The sequence below is a fragment of the Microcebus murinus genome, chromosome X (genome assembly GCF_040939455.1).
Source record: "Microcebus murinus isolate Inina chromosome X, M.murinus_Inina_mat1.0, whole genome shotgun sequence".
In the NCBI taxonomy this organism is placed as follows: Eukaryota; Metazoa; Chordata; class Mammalia; order Primates; family Cheirogaleidae; genus Microcebus; species Microcebus murinus.
This window is the reverse complement of record NC_134136.1, coordinates 10,104,105-10,129,712: the sequence shown is the minus strand read 5'-3', so window position 1 is coordinate 10,129,712 and position 25,608 is coordinate 10,104,105. Positions and strand designations below refer to the sequence as shown.

Below are 25,608 nucleotides of genomic sequence, written 5' to 3'. Positions count from 1 at the left end.
TACCATTCACAAGAGCAACAAAGAGAAATCCATTTTTATGCAGCTTAACCCACAGCTCTATTAACCACAGCTGAATCCATAGCCTAATTAATGTATCTTCGTAAAGGGAGATTCAAAGGAAGAAAATGTGGAATGCCTGAGGGAATCTTTATAGAAATCTAGCCACATAACTGTGAGTAGTATTCACAGAGTTCATGTAACTATGGCACAGTGTTCAGAAAAAATTCAGAATATAGATGCATTGTAATACCACTCTGTGAGTATTGTTTATAGGATCATTTTGACTATAATGTAGAAATTCAGTCTTTAAGCTTTGACATTTTTACATTCAGTGAAGCTGAGTGTACTGGACTCATTACAATGGAAACCATAATAAATCTGGACCAAAGAATCCCTCAACTGAATTTAACATTAGTCTCCATGACACTTCTACAGTATAAAAAAGAGCTACCTAAGGGAAACAGAGTAAAGTTAATAAATATTTTTATTAGAGTTGCAAATTGTTCAGATTGATTGAAAGAAAGTCTACTTATTGGAATTTAGTGTTTGATGTCATTATTGAAAAGCATTTAAAATCAGTTTTTATTCCTTATCACCTTTTGATTATATATTAAACAGTTCATTTAAAGTGAATGACTTTACTATGACTTACTAAAATATTTTCTTTTACTATGACTTACTAAAATATTTTCAGATGAAATTATATAATGTCTGAAATGCATTTTAATATAATCTGGAGTGGGGGAGTAGGAGCAGGTATAGAAGAAATAAGACTGCCAAGTATTGATATTGTTTCAAGATGAATAATGGGGGTTCATTATACAAATTGCTCTTCTTTTGAATCTGTTTGATTTTTTCATGGCAAAATGCATTATGTGTGTGTATATATATATGGGTGTGTGTATGCATACTCTTATGTACATCTTAGTGAAATACTTAAACTTGTTTAGTAGCATGATTTCAGACCATTTTTAGTCTAGTATTATATATGTTACTTTATCAGAAGATGATGTGGAGAGTTTATAGCATGATCACTTCTTTTATACTTTCATTCCAAGGCCATAACTTGGCCCATCACTTTTTCAAACTATTTTTATTTTGACCTCTTATCAGAGTAGCATTTTATTTTTTATTTATTTATTTATTTATTTATTTATTTATTTATTTATTTTTGAGACAGAGTCTCACTTTGTTGCCCAGGCTAGAGTGAGTGCCGTGGCGTCAGCCTGGCTCACAGCAACCTCAAACTCCAGGGCTCAGCGATCCTACTGCCTCAGCCTCCCGAGTAGCTGGGACTACAGGCATGCACCACCATGCCCGGCTAATTTTTTGTATATATATTTTTAGTTGGTCAATTAATTTATTTCTATTTTTGGTAGAGACCGGGTCTTGCTCAGGCTGGTTTCGAACTCCTGACCTTGAGCAATCCGCCCGCCTCGGCCTCCCAAAGTGCTAGGATTACAGGCGTGAGCCACCACACCCGGCCAGAGTAGCATTTTAAAAGGTATAAATGCTTTTAGTCTTCTCACAAGTTGTGGATATTCAACATTTTTCAGGAAAGTCTGAAAAATCTCACTCTTAACAGGCCAGAATCAAACTTGATAAGCTCCTACAATAAAAAGGTAGACACTAGAGTCAGGGAATGAGGTATCACGACAGCTCTCACTATGGAGAAATTGCTCTATTATTTTCAAAGAGATAAAAAAAATGGCAAATTTAAGATTTTGAATAAGGCTATGCCAATAGATTAATCAGAAGATGTGCAATAAGGAGTAATATGAAGATAATTTAGTCAAGAAACAATAGAACAAGAAATATGGCCTTGGTGAAATCAAGTAGTGGTTAAGGCTGAAGAAGTTCTTCTGAGAAAATGACCCATGAGGTTCAAGAAAGTTAGAACTTACTTTCCTCCACCCACCCAACACCACATCCTTTAATAACTGCAGAATACATAAATCAAAACAGCCACATTTATTTGAGAGTTTATCTCTCATTCCCTCCTCCTCATCCCTAGCACTCTGGAAAAATATGGTAGTGAAGGTAGTGAAGTTATTTCTAGACTTGCTTCAGGAGGGCACAAAGAGAGGTCTCCTTAGGATTTGGGGGTATTTGAAGCCTGGGGAAGTTCCAGCATTTATATCCCATTACTGTCTTCAGGTCTACCACAGCATCAAGAATTCCTCCTTAGGAAACCTTTACCACTTCATAGGAAAATATTTTTGCAACATCCAAAATATATAATTCCTAACAACTTGGTTATTTCAGAAGATACCTGAGCCTCCTGAAAGCAGTAGGCATGTAAGTGAGATGAGGAGGGAGTTGCTGAAGTGGAAGAAAGAAAGCTAGCATGAGGGGAGGGCCAGAGACAATTTTCCTAACTTCATGTTTTTGTTAAATAGATCTGTTTTGAGAAGGGAAGAGGGGGACAGTGGAGGATGGGTTTTGTTTCCCTGTCAATCCACAAGTAAAACCATACTGCCATGATTAAACAGCTCTTAAGACTAAGAATAAACCATCCTTTCTATCCCATTGTTACAAATACAGGGCTTTAAGTAGTTCAAATAAGAGGTCCACAGTAAGGGTGGGAATAATTTTAGCAGGGTGTGGATAGTAAAAAAGGCTATCTATGGAAGGAGTTGGGGTGAAGAGTTGGGTAAAGTGGGGGTAGTGGCTCATCTTTCCCTATGAGAATAGAAATCACTTCTCCAAAGGAAAAAAAGGGAGAGTAGAGCCTCATGGGACTTTTTTCCATGTGTGTGACAACACTAATAAATATCCTCAAGTCTATCAGTTGTCTGAAAGAAGTGATTAAATACACATTGACATCTGGAGGCAGAAAATTTCTGTGTAATTATAGAGACAAACTTTATTATTGAAATGCATATTATAAGTTATAGTCGTAAATAAATTCCAAGTGCAACATTTCACAGTATCTTGGGAGTACAAACAAAAAGGTGACATAAAAATTAAGTTGCACAAGAGTTACACTGATGCACCCTTTTAGACCAAGGTAACCTGGTGTGTTGGTCTTGGGGCAGACTGCCCCTCTTCACAGAAGTACCAGTTAATAAAATTATCTACTTCACTGAGTGACAATGGAAACATACAAACCATCAGAATATAATGATAAGAATAATGAAAATAATAATACCATGGAAATGACCCCATATTAAAAATCTCTTATTGGAATAATTATGTGTACATTTTGGAATAAAAATTCAAACAACATTATATAAGAGATGCAGAATTATTTATCTTGAATTGTACATTATTGCAGTCAAGGGTGTTTACTTTTTGCACCTCAATTTCATGAAACCCAGAGAGTGATAAATGAGAGGTCTGGAGAGAATATTCCCCAAGGAATGGAGAAGCTCAGAGAGAAGGATGCTGTCTGGGTAGTAGGTGCAACTATATTTCTCTCCTACTTTAGACTTTCCCCTAGAAATAAGATCCAGAGTTGGACAGGAGATAGAAAAAAAGAAATGCAATAAAGAAAGATGCTTCACTTAGTAGAATGGGCTCTAGCTCTATCCAGGACAACACAAGAGGTGCTAGATCACCATTGTTTTTGTGGGTGAATAGAACTCCATGGTACACATATACCATATTTTATTAATCCATCTACTCATATGAAAGGAAGAAAGAAAGAAAGAAAGAAAGAAAGAAAGAAAGAAAGAAAGAAAGAAAGAAAGAAAGAAAGAAAGAAAGAAAGAAAGGAAGGAAGGAAGGAAGAAAGAAAGAAAGAAAGAAAGAAGAAAGAGAAAGAAAGAAAGAAAGGAAGAGAAAGAAGGAAAGGGAAAACAAAAACCAAACAAGCAGAGACCTGACAAACTGATAGCCATGTTTATGGATATATTTCTTAGAATTTAGTATCCCCATTATGGTAAGTAAAGGAGGTGGTCACTTACTATATGCAATCTGAAAGGCACTGCTGTAAGAACAAACTTTCTTCAAAATATTTTTCCCTCCAGTCTTTCTGCTTCAGTGTATATATTGAAATTCACCACTTTGGGTCAATGCCTAGTCCTAAAGCCTGGAATTCAGACACCCTTGGGTAAGTTAACATTAAACTAACATTAGTCATTAGCACCTTAAAGTGAATTTAGTTGATCAGATTATTGCCTAGAAGAGCAAGGGAGTAGGGCAGAAGACAAAACATACTGATGGGGTAGGGGGAATGGGTAAAGTAAATCAGAGCACTGAATACAAATCTAGAAGGGCAGGCCTGGGGAGAAGGGGTGACTTTAACTAAGCACATAAGAGCCCTGGACACTTGTCCTCTCCCTGAATTATGTAAATTGGTTGTCTAACAAATAGGCTGTACCCTCAACCATTCCTCTAAGAAAGTCAATAATCTGGAAATATTTCACTTCTCCTTTAAAAAAAAGATATGTTTAAAATGAAATCAATATGTTAATAAAATTAAATCAGTGGTCTCCCAAAGTGACCTAAGAAGTGTAATTTGTGCTAGTCTAGAAAATAATAAGCACATAGTACAGACAAGACTCTCCCATTGCAAGTACCCACAGTTGGTTCACAATTCCACAAAATTATTACTTGCAATCCCATTACAACACTGAATTATAGTCGAATACAAATCAATTTAGAGCAAACAGACCAGACACAATTATATTACACTTTTCAAGACACAATTTAACACTCATTTAAAACTTATTTAACACATCAAAACATGTACCTTACAATGAATAATTAGGAGATACATAGATACACTGTTCTAGCAGCACAAAGTCAATTTTCTAATAGGGTATTATTGTAAATACAAAGTACAAGCAAACTCAATACGTGTCCAGAGAAAACTTTCCATTAATCTTAGATATTAGAATTCATTTTGATTTCAATAGTTTTCTCTAAAACATATTAGTATCATAATTACGTGCCTCAAACAACTTCCTCCCTCTAAATATGCTATAGCCTTTGATTGGCTTCTACAATTCCTTCCAGATGAGAACTAGAATGCATCTCCATCGTATAGCACACAGATTTTATTTAGGTAGAGCATTTTTTAAAGTTAGAGCTTTTTGCTAAAACATGTTTCAAAGTATTCTAATACTTAAAACCTCAGGTTTAACTAGTACTCCTACCCAGGTCTGTTTCCCACATAATAGTACCAAACAGGTAGCTGGCAAGACATTGAATGTGGGTGCCCAAGGCTGACAAAATTAATCTTCTGCACTTTTCTCAAAACATGAAAGGATTGCCTACCCCAGCTGCTAGGAAGTAGGCTATGTAGGTTTCTGAATGGTATGGCTGGGGCAAAGCTAGACCAATATCAATGCAGACTCGAGGGTCCATGTGATTGACTACAATGATTGGGCAATTGGAATGTATTTGCAATTATGGGACAGTGAGACCTACCCTAATTTGTGTTAGGTGGCTTGAAGGTTTAAGCCAGGTGACCCTAGTTTAGATTAAGAAATATAATGTGGTGAAGACCTTAAGAAGATTACTCAACTTTGTTTCATGTTTTCACTCTGAACTAAGCTTAGTGATCTATTAGTGCACTACTTCTTCCGTAGGCTCAGAAAGTGCAGTAAACTGTCAGAGTTACTTCATTGTTATTCTAGAAGCATTGTGGAAACTCCCTCTACTAGGCAGGTCCGTATCTCCACAGGTGAAAATAGTTTAAGAACTGTGATTTTCACCTATCTGCTTTGTCCTGGGACTACAGGTTATTTGGATCACTTTGTATGGACTTTGGCAAACTACCTTTCCTGGGTAGATGCAATGTGACATCTTAGATGGTCACAGAGGATTACGGTATGTAAATCTGTGTATTGTTCTTAGTTTGAACATACCAGAGGCCTGAGTTCAGATCTTCATGCAATGAATAGATAATGGCACTGAAATGAAGAAAATAGCTAATTGAGTCTTCAAACCCTGACGTGTAATCACACATGGGAGATATAATAAAAATGATCCTATTTTTATAACATTTTGTTTGCTTAGCATAGTATACTTTCTATCCTACTAAACATACAACCAAACATATGAAATCGGAATGTACACTGTGATAAATAGACATCTACATTTCCTCTGAATACAGAGACTCAGTGTCTGCTGTAAGAAAAATAAGTGCTTATGGTGGCCCCAAGCTAATAATCTCTCTGTGCCTTAGGTTCACAGATAAAACTGCTGATTCTAGTTGAGAGCATATGCTTATAGGCTGTCATTGAAATTTTATAGTTTAAGTCTTAAATACTTGATAACAAATTACTAATGGACATGTCAACATCAATGATGGTGGAGCATAATGCTCCAATTATGTGAAAATGTCATGAAAATGTGAATCCTCCATATAGGTAAGACAGACTATAAATGAAAAGTTGTGAATGCTTGCCGTGAGTACTTCCCTGTGGCTCAGGGTATTGCAAATGTTTCTGATGTATTTGCATTTCAGGCCACATTCAGAGTTTTTTTTTTTTTTCAGCATAATTCAGTTGCCATGGTAGAAGTGGTATGGTTACTCACAAAAGATTTTGCATGGAGTTGGATGCTATCGTGCAAATCTTGCCTTGAAAGCCGTCTTCTGAACTCATTGGTTGTAAAGTAGTATATGATTGGGTCAAGGCAGGAATTCAGACTAGCAAGACACAGGGCCACAGAATGAAATATTAGAATCACCCTTCTGGCCAGGCAGCTTTTAATTTCATTGGACTTAACCAGAAAATCTAAAGGAAAACTGAAGTGATAAGGTGCAAAACAAATTAGGAATACCCCTGCACAGGTTAGAATCATCTTCAAGGCTTTCTTTTTCTCTCCAAGATCTTGGGCCATAGGATATTTATCTTGCAGCGATAAAACTGTCTTCCAGGTACAATATAGAACTATCAGTAGAGGAGTTACAAACCCAATCAACTCTCCAACAGTCACCATGGCAACAGACTGGGCCAGATTGACATTTCTGGTAGGTAGATCCACAAAGCATTTGGTTCTGTTGCCAGGAGTGTCCTCACTGATTCTGAGGAGAGGGAAGAGTAGACAGGCAAGGCAGATGATCAGCCATCCGGAAATGCTGATATATAGGTCATATTTCTGTTTGCAGTCATGGAAACGAAAGGGGTACATGAGAAACCAAAATCGTCGCACACTGATGCAGACCAAGAAGTAGATGCTTGCATACATGTTAACATACTTCAAGTAGAAACAGAACATGCATAGGCTGGGCCCAAATGGCCAGTCATGATTTAAGTAGTAAAAGATCCTCAGTGGCAGGGAGAGTACTTGTAGTAAGTCAGCAATGGCTAAGTTTATCATAAATATCACAGCCCGTTTGGTTTCTTTCATATAACCATAAAATACCCACAAGGCTAATATGTTCCCTATGAGACCTGGCACAAGAATGACAGTGTATGTCACTGCATAGATAAAGTACCGAAAATCTGTGCTGTCTCCATCTGGCTCGATACATGTGTCATTAGCAGACATGATTCTCGCTAGAGAAACTACCTTTGCCTAATGGTGGTTCAAACCCTTAATTCACGATCAACTGCTGCTCCTTCTGAAAATTGGACAATGAGTTGGAGATACTGAGTATAAAATAACCTTTTTGTGGCACGTGTCTGAGCCTTTACATATGATTTAGGGACTTCTCAAAGAACTATCTGCATGTTTGCTTTGGATTTTTCTACAGTAACTACATGGAAATCTCGTTTCCATGCAAAATCTCCAAGCACAGATTTTCCCCTATTGTTTGCTCTATTTATTATAAGGCCTTCTGGGACATTATGACAGTTGATTCTCTCCCATTTGGATCATGCCGTATAGCAGCTCCTCAAATTCCTATATGATGATAGCCATCTCTTTACAGATGTTTGGCAGACTGTTTTTCTTTTCTTGGCTCACATAGAAGAAAGGTTTGCTTTAGTGCGCAGTGGATCCGCCACTCTTCAGGGATGATTAACTTGGAAAGTTTTCTGGGACTTTTTCATTTATGTGTCGAAAACTAAAAAGTGGAAAACAAAGGCAGAGCTGGAAGTGAAAGAAAATAAGTCAATTATTGTCTGGCACAGTTTTTGAACAAAGAAAAAACCTATATGTAGAAAAATATATTAGTTTGAATGAAAAATTTTGATGTGAGTGAGGGTAATATGCTATGGTTTCTATGAGGTACTTTACAATCACAGAAAGGATAGCTAGAAAGAACCTGAGAGGTAATTTAGCCCCTTGTTACTCAAAATCCATGAACCAACATCCCTTTGGCAGTTGTTAGCAATTCAAAAGAATCCCAGGCCCTGCTGAATAGGGATCTGCATTTTAACAATTACCTCAGCTGATTCTTCTGCATATTAACATTTGAGAAGCTCTGATATAGACCATTGCTCCACAAACCGCACTGATTGTCAGACTCATCTGGGGAAGTTAAAAAAAATACAGCTTTCTGGGTAGAAATTTTCATTAAGTATGTATGGAGTAGGGCCTGGAATTTGTATTATTAAAAGTTCCCCATATGATTCCTATATATCCAGCCTAGCATTTGTCCCTGAACCACCATTTGAGAGCCACTTATTTGACCCAAATGCTTCCCAGATTTCTGAAAATAAGTGGGCAACCAGCCTCTCTTTAAATGCTTCCATTTACATGGGTCATTTACTCACCTCTTAATTATCCAAGACAACAACATTAAATAAATCTAAGACAATAGAATGAAAACAGAGAATCAAAATCCCCAGAAAGTTGGCTCAGCTGGGTCTATGACCCTTGTTCTGAGGTAAACAAATTTTAGTTTAGGGACCTGGACAGTTACCTCCAGGCTGCTGAAATCTAGAAGAACTTAACTGATTTTAAAGATATGTGGGAAGAACAAAAAAGAAATCGGAATTATAAAACATCCTGCTTTGAATTATCAAATCGTTGTGGTTTGAAGTGTACTTGCTTCAGCCCCTGAAGAAATTTGTTATTGTTGTTATTTTTCCTCAATTGCCTGGTAAGTAAAATGGTACATTTTGTTCAAAGACATGGTGCTCACATTATTTAAAAGGTTTAATGAGTGGTATGAACTATGCCTTCAGGTTGAAGAGGTTAAATACTTGAGATTTCACACATAAGGAAGATGTAGAAAGATGGTGTTATAAAACACAAGGAAGCATAATTATAAAGAATAACATCAATATTGAAAGTTTTTAAAATTGAGATTAATCAGCTCCCAAACTGAAGTACATCTTTGAAATATTTTCACAGTGACTTTGATTAGGTAACAGACAAAGTTAGATGGCAGACAAAAGGTATATGAAAAGGTGCTCAGCATCATTAATCATCAAGGAAATGCAACTGAAAACCACAATGGAATATCACCTTACAAATGTTAGGATGGCTATTATCAAAATAACAGAGATAAATAGTGTTGACAAGGATGTGGAGAAAAGGGAATCCTAGTATATCACTGGCGGAAATATAAATAAGTACAACCATTATGGGAAACAGTATGGAGGTTCCTCAAAAATTAAAAATTGAACTACTATATGATCCAGCAATCTTACTCCTGGGTAAATTTCCAAAGGAAATTAAATCAGCGTCTCAAAGATATATCTGCACTCTTGTGTTCACTGAAGCATTGTTCACAAAAGTCAAGATATGGAAACAATCTTAGTGTCCACTGAATAATGTATGAATAAAGAAAATGAGGTGTATTTGTGTACAATGGAATATCATTCAGCCATATAAAAGAAGAAAAGCTTGCCATTTGCAGCAACATGGATGAATCTGGATGATATTATGCTAAGTGAAATAAGCCAGTCACAGAAAGATAAACATCACATGATTTCAGTTAAATGTGCAATCTAAAATCATTTAACTTGAAGCAGAGAGTAGAATGATGATTGTCAGGAGCTGAAGGGAACAGGACATGGGGAGATGTTGGTGGAAGGGTACAAATTTTTAGTTATAAGATGAATAAGTTTTGAAGATGTAATGTACAGCATGGTTACTATAGTTAATAATACTATATTGTTCACTTGAAATTGAGCAAATTTTATGTGTTCTCACACCACACACACTCACATACATACACCAAAATGTTACCTTTTCATGATGTTTTCCTTGATCTTCCTATTTAAAATTATAGTTCTCTGTCAACACTTTCCATTTTCCTTTCAGTATTTATTTTATCCATATCAATCATCACTAACATACTCTATCTTTTTTTTTATTCAACATTTTATTGAGCACGTACTATAAAAGAAATGCTTTAGGAGCTGGATATACAGAGATGAATAATGCATGACCATTGCCCTCAAAGAGTTAACAATCTAGTAAGTAGAACAATCACATAACCAGAAAATTATACTTTGATAAGTACAGTGGTAATGTTATAGAACACAGAGGGATTGATGTATGAGACAAGTCTTAAAGGCTGAGTAGGCACTGAGAGAAAGCAGGACTGGAGAAATGCACTGCAGGGAGGGAGAATGGCATGAAGAGACAGAAGCAAGTGGTGTATGGAAGGGGGTACAGTAGATACAGAGCCAGGGCTTAGAGATCCATGTTGAACTACATGCAGTGTGGCATTGCTTTTAAACTAGTGGATGTTTTACAAGTTTATTTGTATAATCATAGACTATTCTTAGGGCAGCTTTGGTTTACAGGAAAATTGAACAGAAAAAAAGAGTTCCCATATCCTATCTTTCTTATTTAGTTTTAAAATATATATTTCCCTACTAAGACATAAAGTCCATGAGGACGAAGATTCTTGCGTGTTTTCTTTACTTCCTATATACCAGAGCCAAGAACTGTGCAAGGCACAGAGTAAGTGTTCAATATCTGTTGAATGAAATAATTTTTGAAAATAGACACTAATTGATTATAAAAATCAATATATCCCAAACAAACAAAAAAATATCTCTCCCAACTTTAAACCAGATTCTATTCCAAACTTCCTCATTGTTATTAAAATACACCAATATTTTCTCAGATAGCCGGTCTCAAAATTTTATAGACATAGAATCTTTCTCACTTATTCTCCACTTCCAAACAAGTTCATGAGGAGACAGTATACGATGGGAGAAATAATATATGTTTAGGAGTCAGAAAGACCTGGGTTTAAATCTTTGTTCTTTCAATTGATAGCTGTGTGATCTTAAGTACATTACTAAACCGCTCTGGTAATTTTCTCATTGATAAAATGAAAATAATCATAGTACCTAACTACAGAGTCAGTCTGATAATTAACTGAGCTAATGTATTCAATGAAGTTAACACAGTTCCTGGTACATAGTAAGTGCTTGATAAACATTATTATAATGGATGTCATTTTCTCCAACTGTATTATATTTTATAACCTTCCCATTTTTTATTTGCTTCCTTTCTACTCTAGTTCAGGTCCCTCTTATTTAATTTGTCTCTTTATCTGTTATTTTTTTCCATTCCATTCTATATAATGCTGTCATGATTTTCTTTTCTAATATGAACTTTTTAAAAAGAATTAATTGCTCCTTATTTTTCACAAATCACAAGGTATATAGTTTGGCAGTCAATGGCTTCCTTAATAACAGTGCCATCTACCTTTAGAGATTTATCTCCCACTACTCTGCTGACATGCCCAGCACTTCGGACAAACTAAGCTCCTAGTGTTCAAAGTGACTTTTTCTTTTTCACAAACAGAATTTGCTCATTCTGCTACCTCAGACAGGAATATCCTCTTTTTTGCCTATCATTCTTACCCATTTGTAAAGGCTTTTCTCAAATTTTCTATGCTTCATGAAACATTTTGTGGCTGACTCAACACTGTTATGCTAGCTCCTTTCTTTGAATCCCATTTATACCTCTATTAAAGCATCTAACTTCCTATGCTTTTTAGTGTAGTAATTTGTGTTTGTGTCTTACATATAGTCCCTCTGCCCACCCCATCCGAAATGGTCCAAAACTCCTGGTCAGAGGCTGGATCTTATACACCTCTGTATCCTTTGGAGCACCTAGAGTCATGCTGGGAACATGGTGGGTTCATCAAATATTTACTCAGGAAAGGTTTCTTCAGTATCTACAATTTGCAAGGCACTATGCTTGGTACTGGGAATATAGACAGTGTGAAAAAGCACATGATCTCTGTCTTCTTGGACTTTATAGGCTAGTGAGAGAGAATAATAATTGTCATGCAGTGTGAAAAGTGTGATCATATGCAATGTACAGTGTGCTCTATAACCACATAGAAGGGGGCCACCTAAACTATTAAAAACATATTTTCTGATGTGAAGTGAACTTAATGTCAAGATTACTCTCATGAAGTCTACATTTTCCCTGTTGGCCATTCCTTCATTATCCACATTTTAATGAATTTTCACCTTTATATTTTATCCTGTAACCTTGAAATGCTCCTGAATAAAGCATCTTCCTTAAGATTCTTCTGGCTTCCTCCTCTGAAAGCTGATTATGCTTTACTTTTGTTTAGATAACATTACTTTCTAGTAGAAAAAGCTGGTGGGATGATTGAAAAGACTTTCAATCATGGGAAAACCACAAGTCCAGCTATACTATAATGAATATAACTATTCCTTTATCTAATAGTTCTGGGGACAAAAGATGAAAGGTGCATTTTTTTTTTCAAAGCATATCACTCTTCTTTGAGATTTTTCTTTCACAAGAAAGAGTCCACATTTTAACAGGCACTGGAACAAACTCCAATTTTAGATGAGACATTTATATGAAGGAACATGCTAGACTCCTTAAGCAATTTCTTTTTGCTTAAGCAATTTCTTTTTGCTCAATAACCTGTCCTGCTTCAATTGTACTTACTTCCGTGGTGAGAGGAAAAAATTAGACAAAAAAGGCATATATTTAGCATACTAAATTTTCAGTGATTTGCAGATCAGAAACTACTCCATAAGGAGTTTTTGTGGGAAATTATTGTTTTTTTATGAATATACATCTGTTTATTCAAACCTGAAGCTTCACTGAATTCTATTTATGTTTCAAGAGCATTTTCTAATAATATTAGGCCATTGGTTGCTTATCCAGATGAAACCTGGTTCTAATGGATATCAAGGATAGCTTTATGTGTCATTTTGCAGAGACTTTCTGTGAGCAAGCTGTTATTATTTATGAAGATATTAGCTGATAACACCTTAAGAGTCTGCCATCAAAATGTATATCTATGTTTTAATAAAGTAAAGTGAATGATTAAAATACTAGATTGTCAAATTACCTAATTTCTAATGGTGGTCTTTGAGGCATACAAGTGGCAAGTAGAGATGCCATTTTGGGGTGTGGAGCCCAGAAATCATCCAATCACAGGCAACCACTTGCTCAATAGCCAACTTTATTTTAGAGTTTTGGTTAGGTGCACATATTAGTAAGACACAAAAAAGCAGACCTAGTGCCTCAAGTGACTGCAAATTACGTATAGCTGAACAGGTGTGTGCACATGTGCAGTAGGCAATTGTACCATCATGACACATGAGTAATCTCAAACATTGAATAGAAGAGAGCAGAGTAATTTCTTCCTTATTCTGATGAGTGCACATGGCAAATCTCAGGGCTTCATTTTCATTTTTGAAAATCTTCAAAGTCAAGTAGCTTACAATTTTTCCGTGAAGTCTGTCCAGCAACCACATGTCAGTAAAGTGCTAACAATATGGCAGTAAGCAAACATTTTGCAAAGTCTTTGCCTGGTTAATTCTTCTAGGGAATTTACCAGTTCTGCCCTAAAGAATGTTTCATCAGATTTTTTTATTATTATTTTAAAAAGGAGTGTTCTGCCTGAATGCCACATTCAATCAGTCTCCCACTTTATCTCAGCTTCAACATCTTCTATGAGTCCTCCATAGGTCAACTTCATGAAGGCCTGAAACATATATGTGTGGACAGACAATGCAGTTATTGTGAGCATTGCCATTTTGCCAGGAAGCTCTTTCACTTAGCTAAGTATAAATGTATCTTCTAAGATCTAAAACCCATTTCCTCTTCAGCAGACAGTGCATATTATTCTTTTGCTCTCAGAAGTACTCTTTTAATTACTTAGAGACAGCAAGAAGATCATCATTCAGCCTCACATCATCAGTCACATTGCCTTTCCTTAGATATAGTCCTAGTTTGCAATCATTTCATATTCTGCAGAATAGGGCGCACCAATTTGTACTGGGATGGGTAACCCTAGAGGCTATTAAAGCTGCAATGAAAATTAATAAGTACTTTAGCCACTATCCACTTCCCTGCCCCTACCATCCATAAAAAATTTTAGGCTGTTTGTTCTTATACAGCTTGCACATCCCAGGGTCTTGCTCATAGCCACATGATTATAGGTATCTAGTTTTATTCTTTCCTTTTTGATTAGGCTGGATTTCTTAAAATTTGGTCCCTGAGCTAACTGGAGTGCTTGTTAAAAGTGCGGATTTCCAGATGGACTGAATCTTATTTGCCTAAAAGGTGGAGCCAAGGGATCTACATTTAAACAAGCTTCAGAGAGAACCAAATCAGACAGCCTTTAAGTCGTAGGATCTTTCTTGAGTGATATAGAGCAACACCAATACCAATTCAGTCATTTTGTTAAGCTCTGTAACCAAACTAGCATCCACTGCACTTTCCTGTCTTCATTTCCTGTGTTCTTGATTTTTCCTCTACTTAAATTGCTTTATCTCATCTTAACCTGTTGAAATACTTCCTATCCTCCAAGGCCACTATCCAAAAATGCTACCTTCTTCATGAAGGCTCTCCTAATCTCCTGCCTAGTTGTTATCATACCCACCTATGAACTCTCACAGTATTTTGTTTGTATAAGAAATAATGCTTCTTTCTTATTCATTCCATAAAACTTTCAGCTCCTTGCCAGTAAAGACAGTGTTTTAGTGACCTTTATAATGTTCCATTCCCAAAGTGCACAGCTACTTTGCATGTAGCAGAAACTCAATTAGCTTCAACTAAGTTTATTGAGGATCTAAACCAGAGCCTAACATGATGAAAAGATCCATTTATGTCTCATATTATGCTATGATCCTTTGTAAATAATTTAAATATAGGTTCATTTTGTTGACTATTGTTTAACTTGTGATTGATAGTGGATCACAAAACCTTCTTTATCTATACATAGTTAAATCAGTAGTGAAAGTAATAAATCTCTTTTGATAGGTACTATAAAACACTGAGTAGACAGTTTAAAATTATATGTAGCCAAACATCTATCAGCGTCTCTTGTTTTTACTACTCTGAGTTTGTGTACCTCAACTCTTAGAATACAAGTCATCATTTTACAAAGTTCCATTTTACACATTAAATTTCATGTATTTTGACTTTTTAGAAGTGATGAGAAGATCACAAGTTATGTTACAGTGGGAAAACTGTATGTATTTCCTGTTCTCAGTGCTGACAGGGCTGTGGGGATTTTCCTCAGCTTTTCTGAATGTTCACCTTGTGTCTCAGAGCAGACATGAACATTTGGACAAGAAAGGGGAATTTTTTTTTAAAGGAAAGTTATGAGCTTCCAAGCTTTTATAAAATAAACTAAGGTCCAAGATAATCAGATCCTTCTGGCCTTTTTCACTTTATTTATTTATTTATTTATTTATTTTGCTGTCCTTCTCTGGCTGTTTTCTCTTTGAGAGTGTGCCCTATCCGCTGCTCTACAGGATTAATAGGCTGTGAAAATGGAGGAGTAAACCAACCTTATGGGGTCCAGTAGAAAGAGCAAGGGTGGAATGGAAAATAAAACCAGTCTCCAGGGCTTCACCCCACAGCTGGCCATGATTTTGAGTGTAGGTGGCTACCTAGTGTGGTGTGATTTTAAGAGACCAAAAAATCTTCCTTTAAGAAAAAAGAAGGAAAATAAACTTTCCTACTTGTTCGCTTGGGCCCAATCTCCTTTTTCTTAAGGATAAGCCTTTTGTCCCATATAAACAGTTTAGGCTGCAAATGCCAGCCTTCTATCTTTAAAGATGGGACCCAGGAGCTTAAACCTGGCAACCTTTCCTGGAGAATGTCAGTATCCCACACAAACTCAAAATTGCTGGAGCATGTGTAATAGATCCCAAAACTTTTAGCTCAGTTACTGTATTAGCTTCTTCTGGTCTTGGTGATTAGGATTTTTCCTCCACAGTTACTGCTGTTTTACTTCTATTTTGGAGTCATTTTCTCCACACTACATTATCCAAAATTTATAGCATGTTGTTTTGAAGAGCAAAAAGGTAATACAGAAGCCTCTAAACAGACACTGGGGTCTTCGGAAACTTTAGAAAGAATTCTGATGGAAAATTATATAAAATGTAAGATTTTAAATATTAAAATACAAATAAAAAATGACTAATTTACCTCTCAGTAATTACTCTATAAAGTGTCCACGTGGCTTTCAGTAATTACCCAAAAAAGGGCCCATGAAACACTTTATATTCCAAGAGCTAGTCAATTACTTTAAAATAGGGGCATCTCATCCTTGTATTTTAAAAGACAGATAAAAGATCTGTCCTTAGATTAAGCTTTGTGGGAGGTGTGGGCGAGAGGTACAAGAAAGTGAACATGGCTATCCCAGATTATTGAATATAAGCCTCCCCTAATGTCACAATTTTATCTTTTGCTGGGCATATCTTAATTTCTTGAATCTTAGTAACATGTTCCCTCCAGCACTCCAAGTGAACAGGATTCTTGCTGCTTACTTCTCAATTTTATACCATGTTTTCTGTGCTTTGAGGGTGGATCCCATAAATTAGGCAAGACTCTGAAAGAGTTTACTTTATCCCTCATTTCAGAAAATAAGCCTTCAAAGTCATTGAGCAGTGACCACATGCAGGAACCGGTACTGTGACCCTACACTTCTCCTTCCAGTAGCATAACCCTCCTAATTAATAGAAACAAACCAACTAAGCCTTTTAGCAACTTGTGATTCTCAGAGACATCTTTCTGGTTACGGACACTGAAGTGTCATTAAAATGAACATGGCTAGACTCCCTGACTAATCTACCACCAGTGATGGCAATTCTTTGTCTCGTAAATGCCTCCTGGTTTAGGTGGAAGCAGATGTAAACATTTTATAGTTTTCAAGCACGATATCAGTAACACTCAGTGATATTTCAGAAGGAGGAAAAAACATTTCTATTTTATCTCTATTTACAACATTTTGACATGAGCAGAGAGAGTGGCACATCATTGCTAACACGTCTCCTGCTCAGCCCCTTCTTACTTTGTAAGCTACCACATTTGAGAACAGAACTATAATTGTAAAGTGTTAGAGGGGTCTGTTGCCCTCTAGAGTACAGGAATGAGGTGGGGAGAGTCCTAAATTAACCTCAAAGATTCTTGTGGCAAATCTATTGGGCTCATGATCCACGAACTCAGGTAATTAAGTATTCACTTGGAGATCACTCTACTCCATAATAAGGATGTCCCAGGTATGAAATATCAACCATCAAAGAATACCTTCTCATCAGAACTGTTGTCACATTTGTCTGAGATGGCATCATATATATTTATTGAAAGAAGTTAGTGAAAATTAAGTCAGATGGAATCCTTTCCTATGGCTCTCTTTCTTCTTCTCACAACAATCTTTTAGGTATAATAGTAGATTCACAAAGATCCAGAAATTTTGCTATCCTCTAGGACAGGGATGGAGTGTTCTAACGGATCACAGACTCCATCCCAAGCTTCACCTGAGATTAGGCCAGGCCCTACCTAGAATTTAATTCATGGGCAATATTTGACAGGAATTTTGCATGCTTGTTCACTGTATAATGTTCTGTTACTAAATAAATTTTAGTTAGTAGCATTATTTGTAATATTTAGTTCATTTCTGTTGACTACTTATTTCACTCTTTATCCCCATTGCTGACAGGGCGGTGGGGATTTTTCTTGGCTTTTCTTAAAGTTCAATTTGTGTTTCAGAGCACAAATGAACATTTGGACAAGAAAGGGGATTTTATTTAAAGGTAAGTTATGAGCTTCCAGGTTTACATAAAATAATCTAAGGTCCAAGATAATCCATACAATTCAAGTACAATCAATACAATACAAGTAATAGAATTCAAGATGGGGTCTAACGAAGGAGGATTGGCAGGCCAACATCTGTTTTTGTTCTTTGGCTTTAAAAATTTAAATATATTATTCATTCTCTTCTTGCAAACTGTAGTTTGAGTTAAAAAGTATCTAACAAGTCCAGGAAATCCCTCTCAATCTTTTGCAAACGTTCTTACAGAAAGTCTATGAAATCTGATTCTGGGTTAACTCAAAAAACAGAGTGGCATCTTCTACTAAAATGAATAGGCAAGCAAATAAGGAATCCCCACTGGCAAATGAAAACTTTTTGGACCTTTCCAGCATAACATCAGTAATATTCAGCAATATTTCAAAAGGAAGAAAAAACATTCATATTTTATCTCTGTTTACAACATTTTGACATGAGCCACAGCCCTACTTCCTTCTTTTTTTATTTCTTTTTTTTTTTTTTTTTTTTGAGACAGAGTCTCACTCTGTTGCCTGGGCTAAAGTGCTGTGGCATCAGACTAGCTCACAGCAACCTCAAACTCCTGGGCTCAAGCAATCCTCCTGCCTCAGCTTCCCATGTAGCTAAGACCACCAGCATGTGCCACCATGCCCAGTTAATTTTTTTCTATATATTTTTAAGTTGTCCGGCTAATTTCTTTCTATATTTTAGTAGAGATGGGGTCTCACCCTTGCTCAGGCTGGTCTCCAACTCCTGAGCTCAAATCATCCTCCTGCCTTGGTGTGAGCCACTGCATCCAGCCCCTACTTCCTTTTTATTATGTTAAATAGCATGACTTTCTTATTTTAGACTGACATATTTCTGCATTTGTCTTTATCAGATACAGGTTGAAGCATCTCCTACAGTTATGCAAAGCCCTTCAAGTGTCTACACCGCAATAGCCTAAGAAGTCCTAACATTCAAATTCCTATTCTCATCTTCTAGCCTGATCTCTTTTTCTACCTTCAAAATGTACTAGGCTTTCACCATGCCAGACTGTCCTAGCATATAGCATGTACCTTGATGTCTGTCTTTGACTTTAACTTGAATATCCTTATGTTCCAGTCTCCTACCAGCACCTTCTCACCTTGATGAGTAGGAAAATCCCTGATAGGAGAATTTTGATAATCTCATTTCCTCTGCAAAGTCTTCCTTGAATTATCCAAATTGAATTAGCCTTCCTTCTTTTGAATTCTCATAGCATGTTGCTTGTATCTCTATTATAGCCTGATATGTTTCATCTTACCTGGTTGTATAGTTAGTTGTCTGTACAACCATTAGATTGTAAGGTTTTTGAGAGAAGAATACATGAAAAGTCCTATTCAGTTATATATTTCCCACAACAATTAGAATAGACTTTTACCAAATGTCCATTAGTAGATCTTTAGGAAATATCTGTTAAATGGACAACATAAATGTCCCTGTATGGTTATGGAAACATTCCTTTCAGTTATCCAATTTTGTATAATCTTTGCAGTATGGCATTTAAAGGACATTCAAGTTATAAAATATAAAAACATATTTAGTAATTTCTAGCTACTTTTTAAATCGTTGATATTGACTACTGAAAAGCATTTAAAGATTACAAAAGCCACCTTTTTAAGATTTTATTTTCTTTTTTAATTTCAGCATATTATGGGGGCACAAATGTTTAGGTTACATATATTGCCTTTGCCCCACCCTAATCATAGCTTCAAGCGTGTCCATCCTCCAAATGGCGTGCACCACACCCATTAATTGTGTATATACCCATCCCCTCCCCCCCACCTACCCGACACCCGATGAATCTTTTACTATATGTGCACTTAGGTGTTGATCAGTTAATACCAATTTGATGGTGAGTACATGTGGTGTTTGTTTTTCCATTCTTGTGATACTTCATTTAGTAGAATGGGCTCCAGCTCTATCCAGGACAATACAAGAGGTGCTTTATCATCATTGCTTTTGTGGCTGAGTAGAACTCCATGGTATACATACATATACCACATTTTATTAATCCACTCATCTATAAGATATTATGTTTTTATTTACTGAGAATTACATTCTGATTTTTTATAGACTTGTCTCCCCTCCTCCCAGCCTGCCTGACCCAAACAGGGAAATTTGCTCTTCCTTACTGGTCACCTGCCAACAGGTAAAAATAAGTGTTCTAGACACCACCCCATTGAACTTATTAGAATTTCCTACATGATTTCCTCAAAATAATCACAGTGTATTTACTTACGTGTTTGGGAAGCAAACTGAAACAACTTTAGTAACAAGCAAAGGAAACTACTTCCTTCACAGCAACAATGGCCTCTCAAGCCCCATGTCCCTTTAAAAAATCATCCAACTAGAAATTTACCATCTCTATCTATAAGCCATGAGCTAAGGCACGGTACACAACTCAAAGCACACTCATTGCCATTTAAAAAATCTCAACTCTTGTAATATAAATACATTTAAACAGCTACATTATATTATAATCAAAGAAAGTAAAAATGAAAGCAAGTCAGGTTTAAAAAGCATCACCTCCTCTCCATGCACATGTACCAAAATGGAGTGGAGCACACTTCTTTGTGGCAATGTGGTGCTATTTTTACTTTCTCTAGCAAAGCCTGCTGCCTTCATATGGCAGGAAATGACAAGTCCCTCCCCCATCATATCCAGGAGACTCAGCAAGTGCTTGAAAATGTGTTAAACAGACACTGGTCCCCAAATGATAATATTTTTTCTTATTAAATTTACCTGCTGGTTTGTTCACTTTTATTTCTGTCATACGCCAACGGCTTATTTTTCTACATCATTATCCACCCAGAGAGTAGGCTGAACTCCTGTACACCAGTGGGCCCATGGAATTAATTTGGGCTAGGGTGAGTTTAGAAGCAATTTAGGCATAAGCTTGCTATTTATTTATTTCTAATTGCTTTCCCTTAAATACATGTTGTGAAAAGCTAAAAAGAGAAGGTGTTTTTAACCCCAAACTGATGACAATAAATCCATTTTTTTTCAGTGAATGACATCTTTTTCAATATTTTGTTGGTATTTGATGACTTAATTTCATTGGAGTGAAAACTAAGCTACTACCCACTTCATCAGATTGATTTAGATTGAGATCATTGCATTTTCCACCTGTTTTTGTTTTTGTTTTTGTTTTGTAACATTTTAACAAGTATAAGAGTTATGGCATTTACCTCTAAGCCACAGCAAATAACTTCAATTCAGATGTCCCCACTGTACTTATCAAGTTAAGTATATGTCAGGTTCACAGAGATTAGAAATGTAACTCTTTGACAGTTTGGAGGGCCAATTGTTTGTTTCAGCAATTATGTCAGTGATAGTGTAATTACAAATATTCAAAGTCTGGTTATTTTAATTTTAAGGTGACCATCAAATGGTCATGCACTTTTAACATTTGTCCTGTGATTAGTCTCTAATCTATTTGCCTACTTACATATCTATCCATCAGTCCTTTAGACAAGCCTTCACAATGGGATCAAGAAGGTTAAAATAAATAGCTAGCAATTCTAAGAACAAATTTATCTAAAATCGAGACCCATCTCTTTCCCTGTCCTTAACATTGGGAACATCAGTGATACCACCAATAGTTCAATGTTTTAAGTTAAGTGAGAAGATTTTATAATTGTCCCCACCTTCCCTCTTCTCTGCCTCCTATTTAGATTTCTACCAAGTTCATTTAACCCTTCCTGCAACATTGTTCTGATCTATCTGTTTTGCTTTATTTCTAACTCTATCTACCTGATTTTTTAAATCCTCACAGCCTTTCCGATTATGCTAGCAACCTAGCCTACATACCACACCAAGGTATATAAATCTAAGAAATCTCATTTTCCTGGGAGGATGTGTAGTATTCTTCACTTGGCACCTTTGTATCTGAGGAAAGTCACCCAAGAAACACAACACACACACACACACACACACACACAAACACTACACATTCATACTAGTTAACGGAAACTTTTAGAACATGGGATTCCCCATAGTGATATATATATATATATATATATATATATATATATATATTTAAATAAGCCTATCAGAAAGCAAGAATCAAAATGAGTCCACCTCTCCTAAGTTGTCACTTTGAAGGGCTACATATTTATTCCAATTATACTCCGACTGCTCTTGAAATTTTTGAAATTCTCCTTTAGAATTACTCAGATCTTGCATGATAGTCTTTAGAATAATCAATCCTATGAATGAGAAATTGTTGTTTTATGACAGTAGTTGAATTTTTAGAAACAATGCCATTCAGAGCCAGTGTTAACAATGGAGTTAGAGATTAAGTAGAAAAATGCCATTTTTGGTCTAAAGCAAGGTATGATCATAATGTTTTTTAAAAATTTTTTGGATACATTATATTTGTACATATTTATGGAGTATATGTGAAATTTGATTACATACATAGAATATGCAATGATCAAGTCAGGATATTTAGGGTATCCATCACCTGAGCATTTATCATTTCTATGTACTGGGTACATTTTAAGTTTTCTCTTCAAGCTATTTTGAAAAAAATACGACACATTGTTGTTAACTATAGTCGCACTACTCTGGTATCAATTAACTATATATACTCTTTTATTTATTTATTTACTTATTTATTTATTTATTTATTTATTTTGAGACAGAGTCTCACTTAGTTGCCCAGGCTAGAGTGAGAGCCATGGCGTCAGCCTAGCTCACAGCAACCTCAAACTCCTGGGCTCAAGCAATCCTCCTGCCTCAGCCTCCCGAGTAGCTGGGACTACAGGCATGCGCCACCATGCCCGGCTAATTTTTTGTATATATATTTTTAGTTGGTCAATTAATTTCTTTCTATTTTTAGTAGAGACGGGGTCTCGCTCAGGGAGGTTTCGAACTCCTGACCTCGAGCAATCTGCCCGCCTCGGCCTCCCAGAGTGCTAGGATTACAGGCGTGAGCCCCCACGCCCGGCCTATATACTCTTTTAAAATTCACTTTTCTTGATTGGCTGAAACCAATTCCAAAGATAATTGCAAAGACTATGAGACTATTTGGTGAATTACAGCATCACTTAGATAAGCATATAGCTTTGAAAAGTAACCATGTGGAAGGTGACATTTATTTGAAAATATAAATTGTGATGTATTTATTTAAATTAGTCATAGCAAAGGCAACTTAGTGTAGTGAAAAGAGTACTGGATTAAGAATAAGAAGTCTTGAATTCTTGTTCCACCTCTGCTAATGAATGTCTGTGTGTCCCTGGGCAAGTCATTTAATTTCTCTGGATCCCCATTTCTTCTTTGAAATGAGTATATTAAGCCAGATAACTTTTTTATTTAAAAACTTAAACAATTTATTTTAAAAATTGCTGTAGAATTATAGTTATTGATAATTTAAAAACATATTTAGGCATTTTAAAAACACATTAATTCTACCATACTAACAGGCAAAATTTAGAAAAATATACATAATATTCATATTCCTTGGTTAAGAGTTTTTCTTTAGTAGCAATTACATGTAAAAGTAAAAATGTATTACTAAAAATGTCAATATCATAATGATTTGCCAATTCCTTCCAGTGGAACAGAATTTAGAATTATATATCCATGTTAAAAATATATATGATGATAAACAAGGCTCAAATATAGAGTATTTTCAAAGGCTAAAATAGTTTGGGATATTTTTTATTTGTACAAATTTATGGGATACATGTGAAATTTTGTTAAAGGTATATAATGTGTAGTGATCAAGTCAGGGTATTTAGGGTGTTCATCTCTTGAGTACAATATATTTTTGTTTAACTATAGTCACCCTACTCTACTATCAAGCATTGAATTTATTCCTTCTATTTAACTGTATACCTGTACCATTTAACCCACTTCTCTTCATCCTCCAACTTCCCCCTTACTCACCCTTCCCAGTCTCTGTTTTTTGTCTTTCTACTTTCTACCTTCATGTGATCAGATTTTTTAGCTCCCACATATAAGTGAGGACATTAAGCCAGATAACTTTTAAGGGCAATTGTAGTTCTTATATTTTGTCATTTTACTTCTGGGTTTTAAATAGCCTTGTGTCTTAAACTGATATATCTATGTGTTTATATGTATATATATAATTATTACAAATATGCAAATAGTTTTAAAATAATAAAGCATCACTTGTAGTGGGCAAGAGCATGGCCTCTGGAGACAATCTTCCTGGATTGAACCCTGGATTTGCTACTTTCTAGTTCTGTGACTCTGGGCAAGTTACTTAAACATTTCTGTGTCTCAGTTGTCTCATCTGTTAAGTGATATGATAATAATGCCTACCTCTATGAGTATTCAATGAGTTAATATTTTGAGAGTTCGGTAATAAGTGTTATATAAATATGTTAAATAAAATAAACAGATTCTTGGCATTTCAAATAGTGTAAAATTATTGTATGCTTACATAAATACTGTGACCAAAGACTGAATGCTGGCTAATGTCTTCAGGAGGAAATAATTTAGGAAATTTACATGGATATTTTACACATCTATTAATAAAAGTCGTGTTGTTTTTGTTTGTTTCATTTTGGTTTTTTGTTTGTTTGCTAGTAGTAGCAGTTAGGTCTCGCTTTCTTGCTTTCTCTCTCTCTCTATGTCTCTCAAGCTAAAGGTCATACCTTGATCAGGGATTTTCATGGCTCCTAATAAATAAAAATGCACTTGAATTTGCCCTAGTTAATTTGAATTTTGCATCTTAACAGGGATGCAAATATCAGCCAGAAATTTCACCTGTTAATATCCCCAACAGAGTTGTAGTACTTCATTTGAGCCAATGGATGATTACTCTTGACAATAGAAGTATGCACTGTTTGTGTACTCCACTAATCACAAATCACTAATACATGAATGTAACAAACATAACATGCTTTGGACAGGTGACTAATTTTTTCTCCCTGTCTCATTGATCTTTCACTGTACTTATCCTGATTACATCAGGGCAAAAGGATCAAGTGGTCAAAAGGATCAAGTCAGGGCAAATAGCATCTACTTCCTAAACACAAACAAACATTACACTATTGTATGTGTGGCTTCTCAGTTTCCCCTCTAAAGCAGAGGCTCTTTCCCCATTTATGAGAAAGTGCAATTAGGAAGAAAGGATGAAGTGCCTTCATTGTGGCATTCAGATACATATAAACTCTTATATTAATATTAAATGCTTGGGTTAATAATGCACACATTCATACACAGAGGGTATGTGCACTACAGCAGTTGTATTGGTTGTTAAAACCCTTACCTTGTTAGAGATATACTATAACATTACCATTGTTAGGGTCTTTTTCCCCCCATGTTTAAGTGATTTGTGAAATCATTTTGCCCATGATTTTTAAACTGGGCTTAAGGACTAGATATTTTCCCTTACAATGATTAGATGTCAAAGCTGGTGCTTGGGTAACACACTTCTTCTAAGAACAGGCCCCAGACAAAGAAGCCCAAAAGCAAACATAACAAACACTTTCTACTCTGAAATCTGCATCTTCAAAATCTGTCCCCAGTCTGAGACTTACCAATCAATAAAAAGACAACACTTGCCTGATATTCAAATGATTCATGTATACCTACTATAATTTTCCTTCTCAGCAAATAGCATCTACTTCCTAAACACAAACACACATTACACTATTGTATGTGTGGCTTCTCAGTTTCCCCTCTAAAGCCTAAGAAATAGGTCAAATAGCCTGTAAAAACAGGGCCAAGACTAGGGTGAG

The 25,608-nt window shown here is 35.8% G+C and overlaps 1 protein-coding gene across 3 annotated transcripts in view; it reads right to left on the bottom strand.

Moving 5' to 3' along the window:
* The window catches only part of GPR174 (G protein-coupled receptor 174), a 72,035-nt gene that overhangs the window by 32,073 nt on the left and 14,354 nt on the right, over positions 1–25,608 (bottom strand). For 2 of the 3 annotated variants that reach the window (XM_075999418.1, XM_012755357.2), the window contains exon 3: positions 5,424–7,989. The exons of the other annotated variant lie outside the window; for it this stretch is intronic. In XM_075999418.1, the coding sequence (XP_075855533.1) occupies positions 6,445–7,446 (1,002 nt within the window). In that variant the 5' untranslated portion in view covers positions 7,447–7,989 and the 3' untranslated portion in view covers positions 5,424–6,444. Of the gene's footprint in view, positions 1–5,423; positions 7,990–25,608 lie in introns of those variants that run through there. 3 annotated transcript variants of the gene reach the window in all.